The sequence below is a fragment of the Rutidosis leptorrhynchoides genome, chromosome 7, assembly GCF_046630445.1.
Source record: "Rutidosis leptorrhynchoides isolate AG116_Rl617_1_P2 chromosome 7, CSIRO_AGI_Rlap_v1, whole genome shotgun sequence".
Taxonomy (NCBI): domain Eukaryota; kingdom Viridiplantae; phylum Streptophyta; class Magnoliopsida; order Asterales; family Asteraceae; genus Rutidosis; species Rutidosis leptorrhynchoides.
Genome location: NC_092339.1, coordinates 375,299,622 through 375,310,420, shown reverse-complemented (window position 1 = coordinate 375,310,420; position 10,799 = coordinate 375,299,622). Strand labels below are relative to the sequence as shown.

Genomic DNA, 10,799 nt, shown 5'->3' with positions numbered 1-10,799 from the left:
TAGTATGATTTTCGATTAACATAAGTATATTACATATACTAAATTAATATTATTATTATAACTTACGGTTAATAACTAAGTATACTATATAATAAAGTATAATGCTTATAATGTAAGTTAATAACAATACATTATTAATAAACACTTATTTTATAACTATACTAATTTAATAATAATAACTTATAGTATATAATATAAGATAATCAAATTGTTAATACATTAATAAATATAATATAACATATATAATAACATATAAATCTAAAGTGAAGGTTAATCAAAGATAATGTACGATTCATGTGAACATCATCGCTACTCACGGTCGTAAGTGAATGATGTCTAGGTTGCCATTTATGGGTAAGCTTGTGGATCTCGAATGCCATGACTTAGATTCTGGTCAAGAGTCCTGGGCTCCCGGTTACATCTGGTCATTCCTGACTTATTTGATAGCAACGAAGTTTAAATAAAGTTATACAACGTCTTGCTAAAGATTAACCTGAACTTTCTAAAGTTGGAAAATTACTATAAGTGGAAACTTTTCATAAATAGTAACCTTTCGAAAATGGAAATTATTTAGTGAACCATTACTATCAATATAGTACTATATACTATTGTCTGTTAGGCAATGTCTGATCATACGTTCTATCTCTAGCTTGAGATCTCGGTCACGTCCTTCCGTTCAATTCTTTCGTGGAATACTCTTTTGTGCTACTAAGGTGATTTTCATAGCCCCACTTTTACTGTTTACTTAACTATTTATAACTTTTGGGGTGAGACACATGCTTGCTTTATAACTGTTTTACACTTAGACACAAGTACTAAATTGTTAACTATGCTGTCATGCTTTGATTCATGCTAAATCCCTACCGTAATATCGTCAATTGCTACGTTTAAATGCAAACTTAATTATTGTGAGTAGGCCTATTGAGAGTAACGTCTCTAACCATTCGACCGTTGGTCTTTAGTTACATAATAATGATTCCACGACACTGACAGTACAATGTGTCATAGGGTAAACTTGTTTAGTAGCGATATTACAAAATGCAGCAACACTTTTAGATTGATATTTCTATATCAATCAACTTTAAACTAAATCTTGTGGTCTAAAACTTTGGATATTATTTATAAACCTGTGAATTTCACTCAACCTTTTTGGTTGACACTTTAAGCATGTTTTGTCTCAGGTGATGATTGAGCTAGATATTTGCAACTTTGTGATGATAGATTTGATGCTTGCATGGAGTCCACATCGCATATTATATTTTAGTTCATAAACATTTATTTTACGTTTTAATACTGCTTCCGCTGTTTTATTAACAAAGTTTTTATTTAAAAAGTCTCATATAGAGTTGTTCTCGTTTATACAACTGTGTTATGATATGATTGGTCACAATTACCCCTGGTCCATTTTGGGGGGTGTGACACCAAATTTCAATGTATTACCGGATAGCTAAAGGGATGTTAAAGGTTTGTGATCTATATTAACTTAATTATTCCATTTCGTCTTTCCATTCATATATATATATATATATATATATATATATATATATATATATATATATATATATATATATATATATATATATATATATATATATATATATATATATGGATTTTTATATATAATTACAAAAGAAATCACACGTTAAATTACAAATTATGTATTTTAGCCTCCCAACAAACGTGTTAAAGCTCCATCACTAATGTGTTCTGATACACAAGTTTTATATACTAGTCTTGTACTAAGGAAACTGAACTGCAAATCAATACAACAGAAAGACGATAATAACTAGAGTACATTAAACTTCACAATCTGAGTACAACGACAACTAAACACAACTAAACACAACATAACGACAATTAAACGAAATACAACAAGTAGTTAAAAAGGAATTATTGATTGTTCTAAGCTTCTCGTTGCTACTTCCACTAAGACTTGCTCGTCCGGGTCTGTTCGACAAACAAATTTCAGTGGAAGCAGCAAAAAGAAGCTGAAGAACACTCTTTCTACCCATTTTTATTATTATATATATTATTATTATTATTTATTATAATTATACATAATAAATCGAAAATACAGTTTAAATGACATCATCATCTTCTTCAGTCGTGTTTCCAAAATACGTAGTAAACGAGAATCAATCCCTTCCGCTCAACCATCTCGCCTCATAAAGTGACGCTTCCTTCGGAGCAACCAATTTCAAGGCGTGAAATATGCATTTATGATACGAGAAATCTACGACACTTCCATCAATTTGTTCTACAACAAAACATCGCGTACTTCCATGCATCTTGTGCTGCCCAACCTGCAACAAATCTAAAATATCAATACTATAATAACTGACAGATTTTCATAAGAAAACTAGAAAACCAAAGAACATGTTCTAAGTATGTGTTTGTTTCTTGCGGGATCGTTAATTTTTTTAGACAAATCGCTACTCGGGGAGACTCGGAAACTCGAGGAGTACTCGGATGTTGATGACCAAGTTTGACTTGACCGACCAATTTTTCGAGTAATCCTGACTTTTGACCGAGTACTCGCTAAGTAATTCCGAGTTCTGCAACATTGTTAAATGCACATTACCTTAATTCTAAAAACGCCTTCTCCAATCTTCTCCTTCTTTCGAGGGTGAAAACATAGAGCTTTACACGCCACAAGATGATCGTCTGGGCTTAACTCCTTGTTAACATCATACCTGTATAACAACATAATAATTAAAAATCAAAATAAAAAATAAAAAAAATTACAGTGTTACAAAATAGTTGTTTCGTGTGATCTAAGAATAATGAGAATAGTACAAATGAACTTACTTGTAAAGTATACCCTTCAAATCTTTCGACAAACGCTTGATATCATCAGCTGATATTTTCCTTTCTAACACCATTTTAAACAATTCACTCTTCCCTTCTACAGCAAAATCAGGATACGGCAATACGACAGCTGTCTTGTAACGTATGTTTTTGTTTTCAACTTTCTCTTCATTCAAATCGATACATTTGCTCAACAAATTGTATACATCTGTCGGTTTATCAATTTCATGTTCCTGCAACATGATATATAATATAAATAAATCGTCAAAATGAATGTTGCAAGGACTTAGATATATCTGTTATATAATATGTATATGTATATTACATATAATATGTAAATTATATTGTTTACCTTGCCAGAAAATAAGATTTCAAATCTGCCACCTGTACCAAGAGCCGGGACTTTTCCCCATGATAACGCATCGATTGTCCCCTCGAGTTTATCAGATTCCTCGGCTTTTGCAGCTTTGACAAAACAATCCGATGGATTCTGCAACAGATTAATCTCTATATTAACGTACAAGAAAACTACAGGTGATATTTTCAACCCATTTGCATCTGATGGGTCGTTTGGGTCCGACCCAACCTGACCCGTTTAGACCCATTTGACCCATGACCCGTTTCGACCCGTTACCCAACCCATTTGGACCCGTTTAAGAATCTCACCCGTTGACCCATGACCTATCTCAACCCAAAAACGTTTTGACCCGTTACTCAAACCCGACCTAACCTGACCCATTTTTACCCATTACCTAACCAGACCCGTTTGCCAAGTAAATCTAAGACAGGCCGAATGGGTACACACGTCTCATTTCGGCTAAAAAGCGTTTTGGGTCAACCCAAGTGGACCCCTTTCAACCCATTCTAAAATCTTTTACACGTTGCCCACTTGACCCGCCCAACTTGCTACATTCAAGAAAACCCGTTATTATTGTGATGCTAAAAAAGTCCTTACAGAAAAGCATGCTTGAGTAAACGGTGCAGAAATTGATGCTTGTTTTCTTTGCAGAGATAGTCCTTTAGCGTTTAACGGAACAAACTCTCCGGTAGCAGATAAGCAGTCGGCAGTAAGAGCCAAATGTTCAGGAATTATCGTTTTTCCAGTATCTTCTATTGCCGATTTCAGCATCTACATTAACTCAAAAAGCATCATAACGATACAAGGTTTTTGTCATACATGAATTAGAAAAAACAATATCGTTAACAACTTAACGTACACAAAGGAAATAATTTCTTGCAGCATCGATCCCTTGTGCTAAAATCACATCTTGTACATCATCCGGATAACTTCGTTCCCAGTCGATCATGTCCATTATTTGAATACAATCGTCGATCAATTTTCTCCAAAAACTCCTTCGATCGCAGCTTTCGGACATGAAAACACGCAAGTAGAGTTCACCCGAAGATTCTTTGTACGATTTTGAAGTCTTCGGACCATCGTTCCATACGATATCCACTTGCTTGACATTCGAAGATCCTAAATAACACGTTCATTAAACAAAAAATGTAAATTCCGCTCTTTGCCAGCATGAGTGGTGCATAACTCGATATTAATCTGCGAGTACTCAGTTTTTGCAACTCGGGGAATACTCGGTCAAACTAAGTCAAAACTCGGTCAAACTCGGCCAGAACTCGGGATTATTAGGAAAATCGGTCAAAAATCGGTATTGCTTGGATAACAAGTCAAAATTCAGTCAAAGTCAAACTTGGTCAACGTCCAAGTACTGCCGAGTTGCTGAGTACTCCCTAAACGTACCGAATTAAGTACTCTCTTAGTAGTGATTTTTTTTCAACTTTTCCGCAACATAAGTGTATAATCATCATCATAATCATAATCATCATCATGATCATGATCATAATTATAATCATAATCATAATTTCATAATGATAGTTTATTGTGATTGTGAAGTTTATAATCACCTTTTATCACGGTCTCAAGAAGAAATGGCACCACACGATCTTGAAGTATATTAAGTGAGTTGTCAGTGTCTTCGATTTGAGCTATTTGAACAGCGATATAAAAATCCCCATTCGTATCACTATTTTCAGGGTCCCCTCTGATAATTAATCATAACAAGTTTGTAACTTTAGTTCAATTGAAGAAAAAGAAAAATTAAATTGACTTTTCAAGAAGTAAATAGTCATATACTTGGACGATATCTGCAATTTTGGTAGACTGAGTTTTAACTTCTTGAGTTTAACCGAGTCGGTACAATTTAACTTCAGAGCATTGATGATTGATTGCACTTTGAGTTGCTTCTTAACAGCCTCCTGAATTAAAAAAAAAAAAAACGAAACTTCGATTGAAAAAAAACTTAGTGATGATAATAGCCTCTATGAAAAATGCATCTTATTAAGCATTACGTTGCTTATCCGAAAATAGCAAATCCACGGGCTAAGAGGTCGTATGCCAGTTTGTGGTGAATAGCTGGTCAACATAAGAGATAAAAAATAGTCAACAATATAATCGTATAAAAGTCAAAGAAGTCAAAGGTAACGGTAACTTAACAAATTAATCGTAAGAAAGTCAAAGGTAACGGTAACTTAACAAATTAATCGTAAAAAGTCAAGCAAGTCAAAGGTAAAGATAACTTAACAAATTAATCGTAAGGTAACGGTAACTTAACAAATTAATCGTAAAAAGTCAAACAAGTCAAAGGTAAAGATAACTTAACAAATTAATCGTAAGGAAGTCAAACAAGTCAAAGGTAACGGTAACTTACTATATAGTAACAAGAGAAACAACATCTTTTAACAACAACTTCTCCAAATGACTCTTCACGTCAATGGCTCCATATTCAAATCCGTTGTTAAATCTTTTGAGTTTTTGAGATAAGAAAAGGGACGCGACTTTGTTCCCGCTCTGTTTTCTAACTCCGCATTCAAGCACTTTCTGTATCAATTAAAAAAAAAGTCTGTTAGATTCATAGAAACCGAAAACCTTCGTTTACGTACGGATTGGTCAGTCAGATTGTGTTTTCTTACATGTTAAACAGGTAAAAAGTTTAAGCTAACAAGGAAACGGGTTGAACAGGTTAAAATACTCATAAAGTGTTTTTTGCAATCATAAAGATTTCTAAATCATTTTTCTTTAATAGAAAAAGGAATTGATTATAAATAAACTATTGAAATTTTTTAATCATATTTGACACACTAATTGTCTATATGATTATGTACAAATCCAAAACAAACTATTCTGTTTTGAACCGACCCACCCATTTTGACACCTCAACGTTTGCTCAACTATCACTATATTAAAGGGTATTTTGGTCATTAAAAAAATATTCAAACTTTTAAAATGTTACCTTCAAGTTTAACAAAGGGGAGTTTTCAAGAGCACTGATTGGCTGATCGAGTGCACCATAAGCCGCCTCGGATATCGCACACGCAGCCAACGAACCAACGGGGGCCCCACACTCTTCTTTCTCCAAAAGAGACTTATTATTTTCACCCGTGTGGGCCCTGCAACCATACGAAAACTGAACTAGCTGATTTCCATAACAGTTTCTTACAGTCCCATCGTAACCAATATAAACGTCTCGCATAAAAAACATAAGTTTTCGATTCAACCCTCCAGAAATATCAGCATGACCACCAAACGAAGCATCCCGATTCGTCAACGAATGAACAAATAACTCGAGCGGATTAAGACCTGATAAAAACGGGGTCTTTATTACACCGTATGGAACGTATCTATCTATACCGGACGAAAATGACGAATATGCCCTTTTGTGCTCGTTCCACGAAACACAAGTAAACTCACGCGGGAGCCGAAAAGATAACGAAACTAACGAATGCTGATAACCGACACACATACTATGTTGCACGAATTTCAGCACGTTTCCTTTACTTCCCGCTCTTAACATCGAATAAAACGAATTTTCTTTACTCGCGTAATTGTAAATAAGACTTTGAATATCACGAAACAATTCCTTAAACGCAGCACCCGATGCTCGACTCAACGCAGCAGACGTTTGCTGATCGTGACACATTTTTTCAGAATCCAGGTCATCGTTTTCAGTCAACTTTCCAGTCAAAAACTCACGATGTGGGCCCACCATTAACAACTGCCCGTGGGCTTGTCGTTCGGCTTCTCGTAACCCGAAACTAACTTCATCGTTCAAATTATTTCTCGAGTCAGAAGATAAGTAAAGATCTAATAACGAGACGCTAAATCCCCTAATCGATAGCCATTCGATTAACAACTCTTGAGCTGAATGTAAAAATTCAAGAACTTCATCACCTCGAAGGTTTTTTATCAAATAACCGTATAAATTTTCTTCGTTTCCTTGTAAACACGAAGACGGATTCAACAAACTAACAAACTCACCATTTTTTATTTGATTCCCCGATAAATTCACGTCGAAATCTCTATCCAAAACGAAGCTAAACAACTGCCTCCCGGTCCACAAACTAGTCACGCCACCTGGCGAATCGTTAAGCTTTCTCATTACAGCTGGCAGTTCAAGCTGCTGACATGGACAAAACATTTGAAGTTGCTGCAATTGGGCCCGAGTGAAAAAAATTCCATCGTCCAACATCAAATGAGCAGCGGTCAAACTATCATGACTTAAAGTCAACAAACTTTTCCCGCTTTGTTTGTCAACCAACTGATTTTCTAACGTAACGAGTTCTCGAAGCTCGACACGACTTTCTAACGATTGCGGTATATAACCGTGAAGACTGTCACCGTCAAAATCGCCTCTTAACGGGTCACAAATTAAAGGGTTGACCGAAAGTACGCATTTTATGGGTAAAACTTTGACCCGGAGAGCGATTAGTGAATGAGAATGAATCGAAGGTGGTCTATTTATCAAAACAATGTCTCCGTTTTGTAACGGTCGATAAGCCGTATCCCCGATACGTAATTGATCACCGTATCGAACGGGAACTAAACCACCTCGTCGTCGAATATATATTTCGCCTCGTTGTAGTATTCTTAAACCCGAAGATGCGTTTATTCGTTCCCAGTTTAGTGAGTTTAGTTGCTCGGAAACGAGCATTGTTTCGGCGATATCGTGTGGGACCCCGATTTCGTTGAGTTTGATGTACGGGTCCCCAACGCAGACCATACGGAAACAAAAATCTGTACGTTTTCCGAGACTAACTTCTTTAATGTATTTTAGTCCGTGCATTTTCGAAGGGTTGTCGTCTGCATCTGGATCACGAAGCGTAGGCTTTTCTGCTCGTATCTGCAGTGTTGAAATGTGCGTTTAATATAATTATCAAACTCAGTCAAACACGGTCAAATTAAGTCAAAACTCGGCCAAACTCAGGCAAACTAAGCCAAAACTCGGGATTACTCAGAAAGTCAGTCAAAACTTACAAAAAAAGTCAACATTGGTAAAAAATCGGCCAAAATTGGTCAAAGTCAAACTTAGTCAACATCCGAGTACTCCCTAAAAAGTCGCGAGTACTCCCAAGTAGCGATTTTTGCAACCTTGATTTAGATTATTTATTGTTATTGTAACATAAATATGTGATGATAGTTACAAATTAATTATTCATTCATAAAGGGTTTTAGGGATGAACAAAGAGTCTTACGGGGTAAACCCAACCCGCCCGTTTTGACACATAAAAGGTGTCTCATTACCCAATCAACCAAATTTATAATTCATAACACTATATTACTTTAAGAACTGATAATACACATCCAAGCACTCCTAAAAACTTCAAAGACACTAATGTTACTAACCTTTGAAAGCTTTATGCAATCTTGTACACATGCACTCAGCTCGTTAGGTGTACCACGAAAACCTATCATTCTTCTGAATGCTCTGGTGCGCTCATCCTGAAATAATACTCGATTACTCACAAATAAATTCTGAAACTCACGACACATAACGGGAATAAAAAGATGCTTACAAAGGTCACGTTTTGACCAAACTCTGCTACACGGTGACAGTTTGGCGTTAAAGGGAAACTTTGAAGAAAAATCTTGTTTTTCTTCCCTAAAGATCCTTTAAGAAAGCTGGGATCAACATCTTTCAATATTTCATATACCTAACAAACAATAGCACGGCGATAATGTAACAAACATGAATAAAAAGAAATCAGAAATACAAAAAATAAAAATTGCTACCTGTGCATGTGTAAGAACTCTTCGATTAAAAGCTGATAATGATAATTCTTGTTGAAGATCAGTAGGAACAAAATCCCAATAATCAGGACGCAAACTTTGATCTGAAACGATCTTCTTTGAACTAATTTCTGCAATAATTGCGCTCTTTCCAAACACATCTTTAGTTGATACTTTAAACCTGAGAGGCGGATAATCATCTTTTCGGCTTCTCTGTTAATTTGAAAAGTAAATATTAACATTAACATTTAACATAATAAAAACACAACAATGCAACAACAAAAAGATACTTACATCACAAAAGTTACAAATTCCTTGTATTTGAGTTGCAGTTTTCTATAAATAAAGAAAAAGCAGACAACTTCAGAAACAAATAACAAAAAATAAAAATACTACATGTACCAGGAACATAATAACTTCAAGTAATCGATATACAATTTAATACCTGACCTTAGCCTTATCTTTTTTAAACTTTTTACATCCGGGACAGATTTTATTCAGTATTTGTGCGACTTCAGGTAAGAAATACGGATGAAGTATAGTGAAAGGGAATTTAATTAACCCTATGTGACCTGCATTACGACAAGTTAAAGATATAACTATAAAATCATCACGAACACAGTCTAATATTAATAAAAAGACGACATCATCGAACCTTCACATGTTCGATAATCTTTAGCGCCACACGTATTGCACTGCGATGAGGGATTTGGGAACCCTAACGCTGGATCGGTAACTTCATTCGCAGAATTAATGTCTTTCACAGATGCCTTTTCCTGATGCACATTCATATATATAGATCATTTATATAGAATGAAAATTTAAACTTTTAATTTAAGATTATGAAAAAGTAAGATGAAGATTATTACTGTATCTTGGTCTGATAGGACTTTAAATCTTATGCTTGTAAGAACACCAGACGGTACTTTTTGCTCTATATAAACTTCATTGTCCATCAAATTCAATTACCCTAATTTTGACCACCATGTTAGAATAATCAAAGTCAACATTAAGTCACTTGATTTGCTATTTCAAGATTAGGAATTTCAAGCCATATGAATACATATAATAAAAGTAACATAGTGATTCACTACATTTCATTAATCTTGAACAATAATCTTATTATCCAATGAGTTGATCATTCTATAAGATTGATCATAGCAATAAAAACTGTATTATTACAGACACAAAGTTCAAAACTTTTCATCCGAAATAACATCCATCTATCGCCATTTTTAAGAAACATGAATTTCAATCTAGTAATTAGCAATAAAGCTTGAAACCCCTGGTTCTAAATCAGGGTCAGAAAGTCAAACCACAAAACACACAGCTTTTAAGAACAAACCAGTGTCACAAAAAAACACATGATCAAGAACATAACTATTAACACAAATTAAAAACACAGGTTTTGAACCCATGAACACATAATCAACCTTAAAAAATCATCATCATCATCATCTATGAACATAAACAATAATAATAATAATAAGTAATCACTTCACAGTTAATAAAGCACAAATTTATCACTTCTTAATGTTATCAGTGCACAATAAACATTTAAAGCATTTATACCATGTAAATGTAATTTATTGAATAAAACAATGCTGATTAAATAACAAAACTATGATTCCAAAACTTAATATACCAATGTTCATGCATCAATCACATCACAAAACCCTACAATTTCCTATCAAATTCTTACCCACATTGCCAAACACCTTATTATGATCTCATCATGCAGAATAGCTCACCAAGAATAAACATAAAAGATCATGATCAATAAAAGTAGAAAACTTTACAAAAACCCAGATATAAGGAATCAAAACAAAAACAAAAAACAACCTAAAGATTAAAGAAAAGTGTCAACAGAATCACAGCATTGATCATAATCAACAAGCAAAAAAAGAAGAAA

The 10,799-nt window shown here is 34.4% G+C and overlaps 1 protein-coding gene across 1 annotated transcript; it reads right to left on the bottom strand.

Moving 5' to 3' along the window:
- Positions 1-1,830: 1,830 nt before the first annotated feature.
- On the bottom strand, positions 1,831-9,843 carry LOC139858035 (DNA-directed RNA polymerase IV subunit 1-like). The gene is made up of 18 exons (XM_071846885.1): positions 9,757-9,843; positions 9,543-9,663; positions 9,338-9,459; positions 9,182-9,223; positions 8,891-9,100; positions 8,674-8,811; positions 8,504-8,599; positions 6,114-8,000; positions 5,532-5,701; positions 5,173-5,236; positions 4,958-5,079; positions 4,729-4,865; positions 4,026-4,285; positions 3,764-3,937; positions 3,161-3,298; positions 2,809-3,041; positions 2,582-2,693; positions 1,831-2,303 (listed from the first exon to the last, which is right to left on the bottom strand). Exons 1-18 carry the CDS (start codon positions 9,841-9,843, stop codon positions 2,136-2,138), a joined length of 4,281 nt encoding a protein of 1,426 aa, XP_071702986.1. The 3' UTR covers positions 1,831-2,135.
- Positions 9,844-10,799: the final 956 nt, after the last annotated feature.